This window comes from Neltuma alba, unplaced genomic scaffold (genome assembly GCF_004799145.2).
Source record: "Neltuma alba isolate B1F8T4 unplaced genomic scaffold, ASM479914v2 tig00013334_pilon, whole genome shotgun sequence".
In the NCBI taxonomy this organism is placed as follows: Eukaryota; Viridiplantae; Streptophyta; class Magnoliopsida; order Fabales; family Fabaceae; genus Neltuma; species Neltuma alba.
The window spans coordinates 1-19,990 of record NW_021637608.1 but is presented as its reverse complement, the minus strand read 5'-3'; the positions used below and the strand labels follow the sequence as shown (position 1 = coordinate 19,990).

The 19,990-nt window shown below is 37.9% G+C and overlaps 2 protein-coding genes and 1 pseudogene across 2 annotated transcripts; 2 read left to right on the top strand and 1 right to left on the bottom strand.

Moving 5' to 3' along the window:
- The first annotated feature begins 9,117 nt into the window (after positions 1 to 9,117).
- On the top strand, positions 9,118 to 12,200 carry LOC114736391 (AP2-like ethylene-responsive transcription factor PLT1; annotated as a pseudogene).
- Positions 12,201 to 15,364: 3,164 nt separating this feature from the next.
- LOC114736392 (PRELI domain containing protein 3B-like) lies at positions 15,365 to 16,197 on the top strand. Its single transcript, XM_028924186.1, has one exon. It carries the CDS (start codon positions 15,559 to 15,561, stop codon positions 16,114 to 16,116), a length of 558 nt encoding a protein of 185 aa, XP_028780019.1. The 5' UTR covers positions 15,365 to 15,558; the 3' UTR covers positions 16,117 to 16,197.
- Positions 16,198 to 16,908: 711 nt separating this feature from the next.
- On the bottom strand, positions 16,909 to 19,318 carry LOC114736423 (zinc finger A20 and AN1 domain-containing stress-associated protein 8-like). Its single transcript, XM_028924236.1, has 2 exons — positions 18,864 to 19,318; positions 16,909 to 17,785 (listed from the first exon to the last, which is right to left on the bottom strand). Exon 2 carries the CDS (start codon positions 17,768 to 17,770, stop codon positions 17,255 to 17,257), a length of 516 nt encoding a protein of 171 aa, XP_028780069.1. The 5' UTR covers positions 17,771 to 17,785; positions 18,864 to 19,318; the 3' UTR covers positions 16,909 to 17,254.
- Positions 19,319 to 19,990: the final 672 nt, after the last annotated feature.

Here is a 19,990-nt window from a genome sequence, read left to right as displayed (position 1 = left end):
ATGTATGACAATATATACATACTGAGAGCTTAATCTTCCTGTTGCAAATTAATTCCGTCTTTTAGCACAATAGTGTTGCCTTATTAAGACGAAAATCCTCAATTCGAAAATTAAATAATGTTGACGAATAATATATACAATGATCATCTGGTTATATGTTCGGCGATCGTGCGGTTCATCAAATCCTTTTGTTAGAATCACCCACAAACAACTGTAGAAAGGAACCCACAGCTGCTTCTTTTGACATTGTGTTATATATGAATATGACGGCATTATATATATAATTCTTAATGTATTGAGTGATCTACCTAGCCATATGCTCTATAAATCTCTCCCTTGCTATCTTGTCGTCATTAGATTTTTAATCAGCTACTATAACTAACTAACATGATACAGCATACCAAAAATACAACAATAGAACTGCATCAGTATTTATATTTATATTCTCTGAGAAGTGAAAAAAAAAAAATAATTGAGGTGGAGACATAATTTAATTTGTGGGATTTTAAAAGGTAAAGGCATATGGAATAAAAGACAAAAAGAAAGGAGAGAAAAGCAAGATAAAGCTGGGAATAATCAGGGAAAAAAAGATGAAAGAGGAATAATCAAGGGGCCGATGGATGGATGGATGCACACACACACACAAATGGAGGGATCACATGAAGCAATTTTAGCGTTTGATAGGAACAACTGAGAAACATGTGGGTGTGGCGGGGTCCTTTCTATATGCTGCCCCGCTCCCTTCCCTATGACTCACATTTCATTCAATATTATATTGCCCCCTTCCCCTCTTGTTTTGCTGCCTCTCCTCTCTCTCTCTCTCTACACACACACACACACACACATGTCTCCTCCATCTGATCTCTCTGTGGTGTGTGTTTTCCTTATTATTTTGTACTCTCACACAACCGATCAATGTAATATAGAACTGCAAGTTTCTACATTGCTTATATTGATCATCTCTCTCTCATCAGAAGGATCATAAGTTTTTTTAATCTATCGTATTTTTTACTTCATCCTCGCCACCATGCACACTGGTTAATCCTAGCTACCAATTTTGTTCCATCATATATAACTCGATTCAATCTCTCATTTATATACATAAAAAAAAAAAAAGAAATTCTTCCCAAGAGAAAAGTAGGTATAATGAATAATGAGACTAGTGCAGGTTTTATTCTTACAAGTGCTTCTCATTTAGTAAGTGCTACTCACGTGTGAGCCTAGGAGGATTGATCAATCTATTATTGTAATGCCCAGCGACCCGAATCTTTGATGATGTAGATAATTAATCATGATTTGTGATACGTTTAACAGCTGGTGCCCCATTAATTACTATACATATTATAGCCGTGAAACCATTATTTGATTTGGTAGGGTAGGGCTCCTACAGCATCGATCCTTACCACTTTCTCAGACTATAAAACGCCAACTTATAATCAATCACCTATCTTTTTCTCCTACCTAGCTACAATTCATTCACTAAATGGGTAATTTGAGCTTCTTTATGACTTGCTTCTATCCCAATGCCATAAATTCAAAGCATGATCTAGAAAATACTACTTTCAGATTATTAATTCTAGTTTGGTAGGTATAATTATAATTAATTATCAAGAAATCCCCAATATGCTGAGATATGAAATAACAATCTCCTGAATGGCCGCCTGAGAATATCACGATCACACCGATCGTAATCAGCTTCAGTGCATAGAATGCTTTTGACGTAATAAAATGAATATCAATCATACTGTAGTACGTGGTAAATCTCTCACAAGATCGCTTAACAAAGCTTTTTTAAAAGTGTGATCGAGGATGGCCATATAGCTTATTCTTTAATCTGTTTTATAGAAGGCTATAGTTAACCAAGCTGCCATGTGCAGTGGGCAGGCAAGCAAAAGCATAGTTCTACTGTAAATATATAAATAAATATCAGCTACTAGATGTGAGTAATTGCGAGAGTGAGGCTTAACGATTAATTGAAAACATTAAAAAGGCAAAATAGAAATTATTTCATGGGTTCTGGATTTTGGTACCACAGACAGCAAGACAATCACAGGCGACAGAGGGAAGGGACTTGTTGGCCTTGGGGAAAAGGAGGCACACATCCAAAATGGCCGTATATAAAGATATAGAATACAAGTTGAGGGTCAGATGCATGTTTAATTTGTAATTTGGTTTGGGGTTGTATGGTGGACTTGGAAACACAGAAACCCCACTCGTACAATTTTAAGAAAAAGGCTTCTCATTACCTTTGAAGTTTCACCCTTTGTGTTCTGGTCGGTCATCATTTGGTAGGAGAAAATGTAGCCTTCCACCTAAGCCCTCTAAGCAAGGGATTGAAGCTATACTAATTATATTCCTCCACCCATGTCAAAGTTTGCAACATATTTGTACTTTAAGGAAAAAGAGACCACTTTATACTTTTCTTGATGCCTTTGTCGGCCATCTTCCCAACGCTATTCCAATCGTTACCAATTTTAAATTTGATTTGAGTGAGTAAAACATATATATATATATATATATATATAAAGGGCATTGCTACATATTCTAATTACACAAAATTATCCATATTTTTTTCCTTGGGGAGGGCCTTTTTCCCTCGGGCGATTAACATTCATGCATGAGTGTGTGTGCGTATACAAACACACAGTATTACGTGCTTAATTACCTAGGACCAAGAAATGACGTAATATATCCATGGAGGATGAGTTCAAGTGGCTAATTTGTTTTTTCTTTGTGGTACGTCAATAATTTGATACTGGTTTTAAATCCGGGAACTACGCATTTATATTGTCCTATATTTTAAGAATAATATTGCTTGTTGTATATGGTGCTTAAAATTTCAGTTTGAATGATGACCCCACACGAACGCACCCGATTGATGTCATAGGTTATATTATTACTGCCTGTTATTTTCAAATATATAGCAGTTGCGCACGGAGTATTATCATTAACTTTTATTCCAAGGAAGGTTTTGTTTTTCTTTCAACCCCCTTAGCCAGGTTTTTCTCTCAAACCCTAATTATTAGGTTTGGATGTGCCAATACTGAATAGGATCATTTCGTGGGCCTTTACTTTTTCCCCGTAAAAGAAAGAGGAGGAGGAGGAGGAGAAGAAAAGAATTATAGAATCAAAATAAGTTATTTTAGCATCATAGCATATATGCAGTTGCTTTTGGTGAGGGTAATGGTTGCGTCCACCTGGATCCCTAACATATAAGTTTTCAATTCTCCATGATGAGTAGTGGAAGATAGACCATTACATTATAGCTCTACCACAAAAGCAAGAAGTTGCTTTTTTTTTTTCGCTCTGGTGTTCAGCTTTCTTTTTTCAACTTTTAAGGCTTTTGGGGGTGCTGGGCTCTTCATTATCATCGTTGTTATTATTGTACTGTGGCCATTGATCACAAATAACAAAATTCAAGTATAGCATCATTACCAAGTGGATGGGGAGATTGCAGATACATGGTTACAACACAATGATGTTATATATGGATATTATGACAGTATAAGTAAACTGTCATTTTGCTTTTGCTATAATCAAAAGTTACAAGCTAAGCTAGAGCGTAGTGGTACTTTCATATATTAAGATACTGAGTTGACAATAATGTGTGCATGATTAATAAGAAGGGTATATATGTTTTGTGTTGGAATGGTGGAGTGAAAGCAAAGGCGAGGACGTTGAGAAATAACATGTTTTGCTCAGAATGTAATAATGAATATTGGTTTCTTTGAGTCCAAGGGACACAAGTTTTGCAAGAAATGGTTCACCTTCGCAATCCAGTTTCATCTTTCATGTGATGAAGAAGAAATATGGGTATCTATCTACCAAATAAATTACTAAATAAACACGTTAACTCGATGATCCCTCCGGAGGGTGGGGTTGTTCCCTCGTATTTTCAGCTTAGTGTTCATGTTTCTATTACATTTCTTCGGCGACTTCTTTGTTGTTGGCGATTTCTGTTTTATTGTGGATCAAGGCCCATAGTTATCTTATTCTCACGTTTTTGGGCTCAATTGGGCTTCGGAGGGCTCTTTTTTTTTTTGTCTATAAAGAAATCCGAAGGCCCCAATTTTACAACGAGGCCTTTCATCTGGATCAACACCGCTGTGCGTTCCATTCTCTGCTGTTGTCCGATCATCCCTTTGAACTAACGGACATATTGAAATGAACTGATATGATTCCTTGCAGCAACACTTTGACGATTCGAATTTTTCTATGTAATTGATATATTGAGGAGGGCTTGCCCAATTTGGCCACCACCCAGACATAGTCAAAATTTGGCTCGATTCGTGCATCTTCGAAATCACTAAATTAATGGAACTTTTATTTATCTAACATTGTGACATATACGTAATAGCCCTTTATTTATTTTAGAATTTTTATAAATTTAATATAAAAACTCAACTACCATGATTGAAAAAAAAAACTCAACTACAAGCTATATCATTCATGAGCATATGATTCACTATTTAGGCTCTGTGCAAGTGCAACACACAGTATCCACATCTCTCTTTCCAATCCTTTTTTTAAGCTACTTTCAGCATTTTCACCAGATTTAAAGCAAGTCTTATTAAAATTCATCAACTCTATTTGGAAATTAACAACGGTTCCGACTTATTCTCATTAAACATAGCACCATCTGAGGAATCGAAGAGCCAAATTGGGAAAAAAAAAACGTAGATCGATATTAAATAAGGACAGTGTGAAAAAGATAGAAGAAATATTTCAGTCCATAAAAAAAGACCAGAAAAACATCTCCTGTGTGTGTCCTATGAAAAATGATGGGAAGGAGCTGCCAGTTTTGATAAAGATGAAGAAAGATGCACACAAAACACAATACTAGCAAGAGAAGAGAATGAAGTGGAAGGGAGAGGCAGAAATATAAAAATAGTAGAAAGGGAGAAGGGCAATGTGGAGAGGAATTCTAGGAGTGCGCACTCCAAGCAAGAGGAAGGCCAATTGCGAAATGCTAAAAAACTCAAACTTCTATGTATTCCAAATCCCAGTACGAAGGAACACATGCACGAGATAGGAGCCCACAAAAAGAGGGCTGTTTGTTTGTTCGTTTTTGAGGGGTGGGAGGGAGTAAATGAACAAGCTGACCTGAGAAGGGGGGAAGGGATGGAAGGAAGGAAGGAACAAACCTAATCGTAGGCTAACCAAAATTAGGGTTAGGGTTAGGGTTTAAATGAAGTCGATAAGCCTACTCTTCCATTGAGGCATCCCACCAAACACCAACACGCATACCCTTTTTCCAGCGCCTTATTTCGAGGCGACACGAGCACTTTCCCGGCGTTTCCTCCCACCTCTTTCTATTTCTCTGGATTCTCGCCCCCCCAACCTCCCTCCCCTCTTTGCCCTCCATCTTCTCCTCTATTTTACCCTCCTATCCCTCTCTTCTCTACACGCGGACCCCTTGTTAAATTAAATGCAGAGATGAATGCGACTAGCACTCTTGATGAACACTCCAGTATTTGGCTGCATGGATATGCGCGGATCGGAATTGAATGTCATAATGACTTGAGACTTGGAACGACAGGGAGGGGCAATGAGGTAATTACGGGGGTCACAGGGCGGTCAAAGCTCTTTTGGTGAGAAGCGTTTTGTAGCGCAGGCATGCACACCGGATAATTGGCCCCTCTGGCACCAACTTTAAAAGGGAGCCCCAAGCATGAGACGACAACCGACACGTGTCAGTCACATTCCTCTGAAACGGCGTGACTGGTTGACCGAATAAGGGCGACGCCCAATCACCCCCCCTTCCCCCCTCATCTTCCTCTTCCTCTTCTCTGCTTCACCTCCACATTTTCCAAAGAGTGCGAGGGGTAGAGAGAGAGAAACAGATTCTTCCTGTTCTTTTCGCCACTTTTTTTTTAAGTTTTCTTCCTTCTTTTCACATGCCATTTTTCTTCTTTTTCGTCCGAGTCTAATAGAGACGGACAAAAGGGTTTTGGCCTTTTGCTTCCCCTCTCCTCCTTTTTATTTGTTTCTTTGTGCATCCACAGCCATGCGCCCATGCGTTTCAGAGGTTTAGATTGAGGGACTATCACCGCTTGTGAAGGTTTTTCATTCCACAAAAACTGAATAAATTAGCCCCAAAAAAGGGAAGAAAAAAAAAAGAAAAAGAAAGCAAGTTTGGAATCGAAGACAGCGAGAGACGTGGGGTTTTGCTCCCTTATTGTGGTGCACTTCGGTCAAAATAGCCTTTTCTTTAAGTGCAAGAATTTGGCTGCAACAGTGCGTCATCAACAATGACAGGTACTATCAATATTTTAATTAATCCCACTCTTTAATTAATATTAGTGCAGTCCAAATATATACGATAGTTAATCATCAGTTTAGATTCTTGGTGCCTTGGTTCCAACGTTGCCGATGGCTTTCCTCTCTCTGAAGTCTGAACTGCTCAGCAAGCCATATCAGTTTATAAATCATAGAAACATGGACTCACTGGCCCCTCCTCTGAAACTGCATACCCAGAAAATATTGACAAGCTAGGAATCCTTCATATTCTCTTCTTCACAAACATATATAAATAGCGGCGCTTCCACTCTTCTCTCTCACTTCATCCTCCAAGTAACACTTTAAAAAAAATAAAGGTGACATGCATGCATAACATAAATGTGATCCATTCTTGCTGGCGCTACATCACACATCCTCATCAATGTGTATATAAATATAAATATATATATCCACTTTTTCTTTACACGAAAATATATATATATATATATGGATCATTATTTGGCAACTAGCTATAATAGGAAACTTTTGTATTTATACTAGTAATTTATGCAGTTTACATATTCACAGAATAATATACAGATAAGTTTAGTTTACAGGTCACTTGCTGACAGCAACCAATTAAGTAAACCATTTGGCATCACTACTGTCCCTTTAAAACATTGTATGTATAACATAAAGTCAAGCCTGAAATTCTCAATCATTGAGAGGGCCCTTAAATGTGGTTTTCTGGTTTTAAACAATTTGGCATCACTACAGTAGAGGATATATGTTTCTATTTATAGGAGAAATAACTGCTGACAACATAAAATTTATCACTCGCAAGTCGCACCTGTTCATCAATATACATATACAAGAAGAAAGAAACAAACAAACTGGCTTGTCAATTTTTAACACTTTATATACAGTACCAATGCTTATCAGTGAGATGGGGAAATATGACCTGTTGGTGGTGCCATATAATCAGATTAGGAAATAGGGAAATATGAGGCTAATTCACACAACAGGGGGCATGGTTATTTTAGGTATATTAGTATTTATTAACAAAATTCAAATTTATTGTTTTATCTACACCATAAGGGGTAGGTTTTTAGTGAGAGATTTGTATATATGTACATTATTTGCGGTTATGGAGGTGTTATTTAATTGTTGCGCAATAAGACTTTCCAATGTAGTAGCTACTATATATTAACTTTGGGCCATTGTATTATTAAATTAATGAGAGCAACAGCTATGTCTAAGTTGCACTTTAAGTGATAACCGGAGCTGTACGTACTTGATAATAATACTTACGGAGTTTAAATTTCTGCACTGTTATGCATGTATTGAAAAAAGATTACACATTCCGTAAAAGAGTTTCGTGCCATGTTCTGTAATCATTTCCTTTGGATATGAAGATACACTAGGTCAAAAATGCTAGGAGGGGGGAAGATCATTCTGCATAGAGAATGGCTAAAAAGATCTTATGTTTGCGAATCCCAGATTTTGGCCTAATAGGATGAACCAGAGCCACCGAAGAATACAAGCTTCGAGTGTGGATAGGAATTGGACATGAACCTGAGCTTCTCTTTTTAAATTTTAACCTGTTAATTTCCACGGGCCTCCTTTTGACGGGTGCGAAAACCGATTAGGTGGTCAACAGATTTCTGCTCGGGGCCATAACCAAAGGAAATCCTTAGAATTCTATATTATATTTCTTAATTTCCATTTAATCAAATCACCTTAATAAATTAATATTGATATATCAACGGGTTGGTCTTATTTTGAACAAGAGTATTTCTTACTCTTTCTTTCAGTACTTTTATTATTTAATATGTCATAATTTCTCATAAAATACTGCATGTCCGTACACAATCATCTTTAACACATGCATCACTCGGGGATCCACAACTTGGGGTTTCTTTGGTAAAAACCTATTTTCTCGTCTTCTCTATCAATGCATTCGACTGGAATTGTATTCTTTCTTTTTTATTGTTCAATCTCATATTTTTATCACTATTTGTTGCGTAAAGTTGATTTTTTTAATTTCGTCGTCTTAACCGATCCTACTTGTGTAGCTAGAAAAAATTTTACTTATCTGAACTGAATGTACGTTGTCTGCTATCAACTTAATTTGACGATGATGATAGATATACAGAGAGATATATTTCATGGTGATTGAAAATGATATTATTGTGGCACGTAGCAAAAGTTGAAATATAACTAGATATGATACAAAACAAACAAAAGGGAACATTTTTTTAATCAAACGGAGCCTTAGTTTAATGCTGCTGCTAGAATAAATATGACACACACACACACACAATATATATATATATATATATATATATGGAGAGAGGGAGGGAGAGAGAGGTCGGTAGTCTAACTTTACGTATAGAGTGGATTCTAAGAGTGGGAGATGATTTGCAGAGTGTGGGAATGCTGGGCCTTCGGGAGTCATTTATTTCACGGAACGAGGACGCGAGTTCCAATACACCCAAGTGGGGCAAGAGAGAGAGCGAGGAGAGAAAGAGGGATTGGATTTTTCCAGTTGGAATGGTGGGTTTGTCTCTGTACAAAGACTGAAGGAGTTTGAGTCATTGTTTAGTATGACACTCGTGTCCTCCTTTATAAATATCCTCCAACGTAAATATTATTTAATAATCATTGTAGGCAGATTATAACTTTGTTTTTGAATCTTGGGAACTGGTGGGAAAAGCGTCCGAGTCCAAAAATGACCACTGAAAAAAGGTTGGCACAGTAGCCTGACGATTGAATTAAAGTATTATTAAGAGATAGGATAGAGGTATAGGAGAGAGGGGTGCCCTTTAAATATTATGCGCCTCTCTTCAAAATGTTTTCTTTTCTTTTCAGCCCCCTCCTCCTCCTCCTTTATCTTAAGCTTCAAACTTGAAAGTTTGAAAGACAGAAGAAACTAAGGCTTCACCTTCGCTGCTTTAAATCCTTCTCTCCTCTGCCCCTGGGTAAACTTTTTAGCTCTCGACTCTACTTTCTCATCATCACTTGCTTTGATTCCTTTGCTATTACTTCCATATCTGATCTCAATATTTCAAGTTTTTATTAGATGCAGGTGATTCTTGATTTCTCCTGAAGCTATGGGCTCAATGAACTCAAACAACTGGCTATCCTTCCCTCTTTCCCCTACTCAGTCTTCCTTACCTCCACAACTCCAAGCCACTCAATCCCATCAGTTTTCTCTTGGCTTAGTCAATGATTCCATGGAAAACCCTTTCCAAAACCACGGTACCGTCCCCTCTTTCTCTCTCTTCTTTGGAGTTGAATAGGTAATTAAGAGGTTGGATAACTTATTTCAACTAGTTCGCACTGCCATCAGTGGGGAAGTCGACCTGTATCTGTTCTTCTTCTTCTTTTTTCCTTCTTTGTTTTTTTTTTTTTTTGAGTTGTATTTTTTCCCCATATGTTATTTGAATGCGCAGATTGGAATCTGATGAATACACACGGAAGCAACGTTAATGAAGTTCCAAAGGTTGCAGATTTTCTAGGAGTGGGGAAGTCTGAGAATCAGTCAGATCTTGCAGCCTTTAATGAAATTCAGTCAAATGATTCGGGTTACCTATTCACAAACAGCAGTCTGGTGCCGATGCAAAGCTCAGTGGTGGCCACATCTGGCAACTTCGAGTATCAAGAAAACAATGCTAACAATAACCTGCAGTCTTTGACATTATCCATGGGTAGTGGTAAGGATTCTACCTGTGAAACCAGTGGCGACAATAGTACTAATACTGCCGTCGAAGCTGCTGCACCCAGAAGAACTTTAGATACATTCGGTCAGCGAACATCAATCTATCGCGGTGTAACCAGGTAGCATCTTGATAGGTCTTGTTTGTTTCGTTTAATCATTTTACTGAATATTACAAAACTATGAATTTAAATTAATGTACTTTCTGAAACACTTGTGTTGTTATTGCTGTTGTTTGTTGATGGTGGGTGTAACTATACAATAACTATATGCAGACATAGATGGACTGGAAGGTATGAAGCTCATCTTTGGGACAATAGTTGTAGAAGGGAAGGGCAATCACGAAAGGGACGCCAAGGTAAAATATCCGAGCAGCTTCCAGCGCTTCTTCCTCTCTTTCCTTCGCTTTAATTTGAAATTTATAATTAACTATTTCTATTTCTGAGCTAACATATTGATTGTTCATTTTATTCTCTTTGGTTGTATGTCTTGGTTCTCATCGGCCGAGTTCCTGTAGTCTATTTGGGTAAGCGTCTCTCCCGTGACAATTATTTCCAACCTTTCTGTTTTAACCTTGAAATAATTTACATACACAAGTGATCGCCCTTTTTGGCAGGTGGATATGACAAAGAAGAGAAAGCAGCTAGGGCCTACGATTTAGCGGCACTAAAGTACTGGGGAACATCCACAACTACCAACTTTCCAGTAAGTTATAAATGTCCCTATTGCTTTATAGCTAGAGCGGTTCCAACATAATGGATCAGGTTTATAAGAGCCTTTTTGATGATGTCGCAGATCAGTAACTACGAAAAGGAGCTGGAGGAGATGAAGCACATGACAAGACAAGAATTTGTGGCCGCCATACGAAGGTGAAAACTTGCAATTAGCATGCACTAATTTTTACTAGTCATTAATCAGTCAATAATATGTACTAGGCAAAAAAATTTCTTCCTTTATGGTACCCACATGAATGTTATGGTATTGTTCGACGTTGCTGACTGTATAATCAATTTTTGCTGGTTATGTTTTCCAGGAAGAGCAGTGGGTTCTCAAGGGGCGCATCAATGTATCGCGGAGTCACAAGGTGCGATAATGCATCTGATTGTGCGTTCGAGCTTTTTGTGTCATTACTTACTTTATATCTAATCCTTTATTTTATTTTATTTTTTTGGGTTTTCCTTCTTTTGGTTTGTCACTTAGTATTCTGTAGTAACTCGCGTAACATATTTTATTGCAGGCATCATCAACATGGTAGATGGCAGGCAAGGATCGGTAGAGTTGCGGGAAACAAAGATCTTTACTTGGGAACTTTCAGTGAGCCTCCATTTTCAGTAGTTGCATGCAAATAATACACATCGGAAAACAAGAACTAAATTAATTTGAATGATGGTGTATTATTAATTGCAGGTACTGAGGAAGAAGCTGCAGAAGCATACGACATAGCGGCGATCAAGTTCAGAGGACTAAACGCAGTGACAAACTTCGACATGAGCCGTTACGACGTGAAAGCCATACTTGAAAGCAACACGCTTCCAATCGGAGGAGGAGCTGCGAAAACGACTGAAGGAAGCTCAGGCTCTGGAATGTTCCAGGAAGAGAGAGGAAATGATAGCGCTCGGATCGAGCTTTCAGTACGGCAGCGGCAGCGGAAGCGGCAGTTCTAGCAGGCTACAACTACAAGCCTACCCACTGATGCAGTTGGATCAGACGCAACCATTGTTAAGCCTGCAGAACCAGGAGATATCTCAGTACCCGTCACTTCATCATCCCAGTTATATCCAAACCCAGCTTCAGCTGCACCATCAAACTGCTTCTTCTAACTATAGCTTTCACCAGTCACCGAGTAATAACGCTCAGTTGTACAATAGCTATCTTCAGAACCACCCGGCTCTGCTTCAGGGTTTGATGAACATGGGTTCTTGTTCTTCTTCTGTGATGGACAATGACGGAGGGTCTAGTGGGAGTTACAGTGGAGGAGGGTATATGGGGATGGCTTCCAACACGACGTCGGGGGGATCCGCGGAGGAGCTGGCGCTGGTGAAGGTTGAAAACTACAACATGCCGTCCAGTGGTTACGGCGGCGGCGGCTGGCCGTCGGAGTCCATGCAGGGATCCAATGCTGCTCTCTTTACTATGTGGAATGAATGATCCGTGAGGAAGGAGGATCGGAGGAGGAGGGGCCAACCTAACTACCAGACAGTTTTCTTCTTTTGTCTTCACTTTTTCTTTGTTTCTTATCATTCTCGCAACCAGAAAAAGTTATGGAAAATAGTTTGTTTGGACGCAATGACTGGGGAGGAAGCAATGTTCTTCATTCTGGTATTGTAACAAGTTGTTGTCTTTCACTTGATTTAGGTCTCTTGGTAGCGAAGAAGCACTGACTTACATATACGACGTGCAATATTGGCGATCAGGGTTGGGTCGGTCTTGCAATATATGGGCACGAACGGGTTGCCCAAATTTTGTATGCAGACGGCTCACATTTTATAACGGTTTTAAATTATAATGTTCGTTAGTTATATCTCTATTGTTGCAAACCTCTTCACGTGCTCTTGATAGATGCTGAAGTTCATCGGGAGAGAAGTGCCTGAACATATATCATAGGAGAAACCCAGCATTATATTATTGCTTCACCTCCGACATCAAATATTATTTTGATCGACGCCTTCGAGGTTGTGAATATTGAATATCAAATACTATCTCTAGTCCTTAATATAAGATCCTATTTGACTTTTATCTTGATTCTAAATATAAGACTCCAATCCACTTTGTCTCTCATATTTATACATTTTTTCCCAAAGTAGTCTTTCTAACAATGATAGTTCTAGTCAATACACTTGATTAGCAAGGATATTTTAAGAAAGACAACACATATTTAGGATAAATAACTAACTCAACTTACTTTTTAATCTCTTCAAGTTAGTCAATTGACTCTTATAATTAGGACTAGAGGTAGTATCAAATATTAATTGTTCGTTTTCGGTAGTGCTAAATGATTTTAACTCCTGCATATATACAATCTTATTAGAATGATGAGGGTATTTAACTATGGGCCTTTTTAGCGAAGCAACCAAGTTTTCATTTATAAGCACTGATGTGCTGCGAAAATCACCGTACGGCGGATTTGAAAAGTAAGTTTCGTATTATCTTAGTTTTATAGTTTATTTATTTGTTTTAATTTTACTCTTCTACTTATTTAAAATGTTAATTTAGCCCCCTAACATATTCGCTCAATAATCATATATTTCGAAAGTTCTGGATCAAAGGCTTTATTATTTGACTGTGTAAAACATTATAATTAGTTGCGTTTCGTTAAAATGAGTTAATTAGTTTTTTTGGACGATTAACTAATTAAGAAATCATGCCTTAATTGTTGGCAAAAAAGAAAAGAAAAGAAAAGAAACCATGCCTTTATTGCCCGATAGAGCATCTAGGTTGATTTATTTGACTTAGGCTGAAAAAAATGTTAGATGAGCCGAAATTACACTTTCCGGTGATATAGTCTTTCGACCCTAACTGTCATTTAATGTCTGGATTATTTTAAAATCAGATCATAACGTAACAAATAGAATTAGTCAAGGAAACAATATACAGGAAATGAGAGTGAGATCACTGATTATATATGAATATATATATATAGTAGAAAATTTTCATAAAAGGACTTCATTTCATGAGTATAAATATAGCAAATAAAGTCTCATCAACTGGTGTAGTTTAAGCTGTGTTCATTTTGAAAACACTGGAGATAACAAGAGAAAATTTCAAAGGCTGAAATTTGCATGGAATGTGTTGGTGCACTGCATGTGAGTCTATTTGAATGCCTAATGACTTGGACTTGCTTAGTGCTTAAAAAAGCCAGCCGCCAGTACATATTTATTATTATTGGGTGATGGTTTAAGTAAGACGGATAAATGTTGAAGCAAATCTATCGTGGAATGAACATGCGATTGATGGATTCAATGCTCAGAACGCAGATATATACGTCGATTGTCAATAACTCTGTGATAATATGCGACCCAAAATTCTTAGCTTTCTCATATTTGAAGTCTTATTATCGTTGAGTTTGTTATGCTTGCATTCCTTTTTTTTTTTTTGGGTCGAGTCTTCTAATAGCGTACACATCAAGATATTTTATTCTTTTGGATTTAGTTTTAAGTAGCCGGTCCTGAAAAATGATGATGAAGTTGTAAAGTCGAGGTGTTGTCTTTTTCATCTCGTGCTATAAAACGGGAAGAGTCGATCGAGAACTTGAGTATTTGTTTGAGGCTGCTTTGTATATTAGGTCGGTGATTACGGAAATCAACAAGTTTTTGGTGAGCATTATGCGACACGAACCTTGTAAACTTTCCAGAATTATATATTCTTAAGATATGGAACTTTATTATTCACACGCGCACGGATACATATATGAATATTGATAATTATCGGTTGACGAGGAAGCACAGGGTGTCAGTGGGAAGCAATTTTTTTTTTTTTTGGTTAAAAACGAAATTTTGTCTCTCCCATTTTGTTTGATGTCATTGGCAGTAAAAGTATAATTCAGATTGTAAGGAAAACAAATAATTAGAGAGAGCATGGCATGAAAGAGAACAGTTTAAGGACAAACAATTCATCAAGTTGTGCGTGAAATCAGAAATGGATCGCGTCTTTTCGCTCCTGTATTAAAAAAATTACACAAGGTCATGCCCGGGGAGATGTTTTGCCTTGTGGAAAGACAATGTGGATCTTTGGGTAGAAAAGGCCCAATCTTTGTGGGTCTCGACCCAATGATTTCAATGGGTCAAGGCCCAAACAAACACACATGGCCGCCTGGTTCGCAACACTCCCCCTTGCCCCAACTCCTTTCTCACTGTACGTCGGCTCGGATCTTTGTCCCCTCGTTCCCCGTCTCTCCCTCTCCCTCCCGCTGGGATCTTCCAGCCTCCGTTGATTTTGTGCGAGGTATTGCCTTCGTCTCTCTGATTCCTTCCCTTCTCCAATCTCGTTTTTGGTCTCATCTCCCCTGTCTTCTGCTCCGCGCTCAAATTCCTTTTTTCCATTTCTTTCTAATTGTGAAGGAAATCCTTGCAAATCTTTATCATTTCTCTTACCCAGCCCCGACCTTGCTACTCAAGGGCTTTTCTCTCGAACAAACGCTACTTTGTTGTCTGTTTGTGTGTATGTGTGTTTATTATTTTATTTTTTTGCTCCCTTCCTTCATAGTTCCTGGGTAGACGAAACATGCAAACCGAGCTTTCAGGATGCTAATGTAATCGTGAACGGCATGAATTAATGGAATTTTTCTTTTAATTTTTATTGAAAACTTTGTAGGTCGTCTTGGGTGAAGTAAATGATGATTAATAGGTTGTCTTGGGTGAAGTAAATGATGATTAAGTTTCTCTTAGCTTTAGTTTATAGAATTGGTTTTATTAAGGGCATCGAAGTCCTATGAATATTTGCATCTGAACTAAATATTTCCTTCAATTACCTTACTGCTTTATTTGGTGTCTGTAATGTCAGGGATCATTTAAAATTTGATTAAGTGTGGTTTAAGCAATAATGCGTATTTTTGGAATAAATGAGCGAAATGAAAATTTCACGAGTTGACTAATTTGCTGTTGTGTTGATGATGAAGGACAGTTATGGTGAAAGCATACACGCAGGAATACACTTACAGGCACCCATGGGAACGAGTAACTTGTGCATCTTGGCGCAAGTTTGCTGACCCTGAGAACAAGCGTATATTATCCCATATCTTAGAAGTTGACACATTGAACCGCAAGCTTGACCCCCCATCTGGGAAGCTTTATACCACTCGCGCTATCACTATCCATTGTCCTGGACCATGGTTTGTGCGCAAAATTGTTGGTCAGGATATTTGCCACTGTGTTGAATCAACAGTTGTTGATGCACAGTCACGGTCGATGCAGTTAACTACTCGTAATATCAGCCTCCAGAAGTTTGTAGAAGTGGAGGAGAAGATACGATATGATCCTCATCCTGACAATCCCAATGGGTGGACAATTTGCCAACAGGAGACTCGCATCCGTATCAAACCATTGTCAGCATTGGCATCCATGGCTGAAAAGGTGGAGCAGCGATGTGCTGAGAGGTTCATTCAGAATAGTACCAAGGGAAGAGACGTCATGGAGAGGATATGTAAATATCTGGAAGCAGAGTCTAGTGGCCTTGCTCTGTAATTTTGCCTTGATGATTTCATTTCAGGTTTTGTAGTTTAGCTCTTGGATTTACAAATAAATGAGAAAATTGCGTTAGAGTTATATGGAGAAGGGGGATCTTGGACCTGTTACCTTGAACCTTGATACGGCAAAACAAGCAATTTTGGGACAAGTGATATTAAAGTTTGTGATGTTACGATTCCTGCCCGTCTAGATTTGTCTTCTCTGAATCTTGGTCAGGGCCTTGGGAATTTGAAACACATCTCCAGATGTTCTTATCTGTCACCGTTTCTTGTTTTTGAACCAAGACTGCACGAGTCTATGCTCATGGTGACAAGTTCATCGCACTAGATTAGATCCCACCCCCTCTTTACAATCTTCAGATAGAGTCTTCAAACTTGAGTTTTTCTTTTGGGCAAGATTTTTCTTTCAAGCATACAATTAATTTCCTAGTTTAGTTGCCCATTTCTCCTGAAAACGTATATTCTGAAACAGTTAAAGTTTTTCCAGTTTCTTTATCCTCACATCATGCTCATGTCTATGATTCTTCCTGCGTTTCCTAAGACTACCGGCAATGTTAGACGGTATTTTTATCTCTTGAAATAAGCTGAGCCACGAGTTCAAAAGGTACAACTATTAGAGTTACACATGCACTAACCCTCCAGTATAACACTGATGTGAAAATATCACGTTTTTCTTCCAAAGTTGGTATGTCTGTTTTGTTTAAAATCATGCCTGCCATTTTGTATACTCTGGTATATGGAACCCAGCGAACCCAAACGTTTCCCCTATGCTTATCATTACCAAGAGAAGTTTAATAGTTGCTATGAAACCGTCATGATTTAGAGTGCCAATATTTTACACATGGTTCTCGTTACCCAGATGCCATATGGAACAAAGTAGGCGCATTACAAAGCTAATGATAAGCCAACTTTCACCAAACCAGGAGAGATTTAAAGATGACAAACACTTGGATCAACATCTTTTTCCTCCAATCACATGAAATAGTGCTTCAAACTGCAGAGATGTCCAACAATTCCGAGCTCCCGACCACATACAACATAATAAGAACATAAAAGAAAAAGGAGGAAACTCGGGTCATCTCATGATGAAATCGAGCATAACATCAACTCATGGATGAAACCTCAATACATTGGACCTAGATCTTATCGAGCTTTTCAGCCTTGACAACTGGGTTTGCTTTAGCTATGGCATCCCTTTCAGCACTGCGGTAATCGAAGGAACAATTGTGCTTGTCTGAGTAGCGGTGTGCAGCACAGAACAGGTTACCACACCGACAACTGAACCCTGTCAAACCAACCCGCTTATTGCAGCTGCTGCAGCGTTTGGGTCCATCCTTCGGCTTTGCCTCACCATTCTCCTTCAAGCCTGAACCCAAAAAGGGTTCTTCGGATGTAGTTTTAGGCTCTAGTGTATTGACTGTGATATTCACGTTTGCAGAAACAACAGGTTCATTTCCACTGCCGCTTGATGAATTCATAATATTCCCAATAGACGACGCCGCGAGCTTGGCCTGCTCCTGTTTCAACATCATGTCTTTGTGGCACTTAGAACACATGTTCATGGTGGCAGCACTTCCAAAAAATCCACAGTTATTGATGCACAATATAGGACCTTCCGGAGGAGCTTGACATCCAGTCTTGTCATGGTCCATCTTTTCTCAACTTTCCTACGCCGAAGAAATAGAAATTTACATGTTTAAACATATAAGATCAATTCATCAAGTCCCTGTATAAACTATAGATATATTTTCACCATGGAGTAAGCTTTGCATTTCCCTGTATTCATATACCAATAGCAAGCATCAAGATAGTCCTGATATGATAATATACCAAAACAGTCCTTAGTGAACATAGTTGTGTATCCACACCAAAACTTTACTTCTGGTTATATAAAATAGAGGGTAATACACTCAAAGCAGAGTCGAAAAAATACATCATATTCAGATAGCAGCATACTAAGACTTCTATTAGCTAGTCCAATGTTCAGCGAAGCTCCATTTTTCTGGTGTATATATATATTTCTGCTCATAATTGTGCTTGTGACCTGTTCGATGGGCGTGTCAGACCACAAGCCTTTTTCAGGTCATGTAAAGTTAAAAAGAAAAAATTCCAGCCTTCTTTGAGTTAACAAGATAGAATATCCATTGAAACCCACCATCTATTGGAGAAGTAAAGCGATTTGATTGGGGAAAGTGTGAAGACAATGAATATCAACTATGGATCAACATGAAAACAACATCAGCGGTCAAAACCACTGAAACAAAATGCAAAATAACAGATAGATCCAACAATCATCCAGTAATGATCAGCAGCAAGACAAGTTCATAAACTACTGCCAGAACATGTATGCATAATATCAGATATTAGGGCTCTGAAGTGAAGCATCAAAAGAAAACACGCAACTACGTTCATGGCAAACACAACTGCAATGAATCAAGGACTCATCAAAGGGAGGCAATGAGAATCGTTGAAGAGCAATATTTCTAATCTATTCAAATCTCATGATATTTTGGTTGTAGATGCCGACGCCATTTCCCTTGTATATTTTTCGTTCCTTTTTCATTGACCTTTTCAATTTTTGATGGACCCTGAAACTAAAATTTCGTTGCTCTCTACGTTGAAAAGAGGTCAAGTCTTTAATGGTTTTGATTTTTCTTTGGACTAAATAAATGATTCTGAGTTGAAGGGAAATGATTGAATAGGGAAATATTTCACTTCAAGTGGGGTTTGTTGGTGGTTACTTACCTACTAAATTAAATAAGGACACTGGTGAATGGAAAAAAGTTGCAGCTTTCGGGCAGGAAAGTTTACTTGATAATGAAGGACTGAATGAATAGGCCAAGATTTGGGCAAATTAATTTTTTTCTGATCCCAATTAATGTCAACTTCTTAATCGGTAATGTTGCTTTTCATATGTAACTTTTTCATTTGATGTAAAGCTTGTTTTTCTTAATCGGTTTTTGCATTTTCATGGTTACTAGTAGCCTCATATTTCTCTAATTTCATTTGTCGAAAGGATCCACACACACAGGGCAACATGAGATAGAGTTATCATACTTGAGTGAGAACTTTCATATGGAAGGGACGCTAGTTTAATCTAGGATCTGGTCAACCAGAGCATCTCAAATTTTAAGCATGTTTCTGCACAAGGCCTTAATCAAGGATGTAAAACTTCTGTAAAATACACAATCTTTAATAACTAATACTATTCACAAACTATCAACAGTGACCCATTCCTCAAATTTCATGCAATTAACGAAAAAAATGTCTAACTATGAAGTGATAACTTGATAAAGAAAACAAATGACAAGTGCAATTTGAACACTAACAGTTTGTGTCACGTAAAGTCATATAGGCGCACAATATGTTAAAAAATGAAAAGGCCAACACATCCCAATTTCCACAATTTGTGTCTCTACAGAAAGGATCACGCACTGGCACTACTTGTAGAAACCAATAACGTATATATAGACATAAAAACTTATCTTTTCATATGGTGTTTAAGTCAGTGATGACTTTTGTCTTTCTTTTTCTTTAAAAAGTATTTACCCTCATTTTCTAAGCACATTTTTGCCAAAAAGAAAACTAAGTATTTCACAATTACTATTAATTTTAATCAATTTCATGTAGTCATATGAAATTTCAATACTTGTTGGAGAATTCAAAAAAAAAATATGACACAACATTTATTTAGTTATATGAAATACACTTCAAAGAAAATCAAGCAGCTACAGATCACCACTATTAAATGCCTTTCTGCATAAAAGAACACCTAAGGTGACTAAAGCAAGAGCCGTCAATGCTCCCTGCCTGGAAAGCCAGAACTCAGTCCATGTCAAGGGTTTTGAGACCTCAATAAGACCTTCTGAAAA

Bases quoted from the DNA above. Each gene is read 5' to 3' on its own strand.
- LOC114736392 (XM_028924186.1), top strand. From the start codon at position 15,559: ATGGTGAAAGCATACACGCAGGAATACACTTACAGGCACCCATGGGAA.
- LOC114736423 (XM_028924236.1), bottom strand. From the start codon at position 17,770: ATGGACCATGACAAGACTGGATGTCAAGCTCCTCCGGAAGGTCCTATA.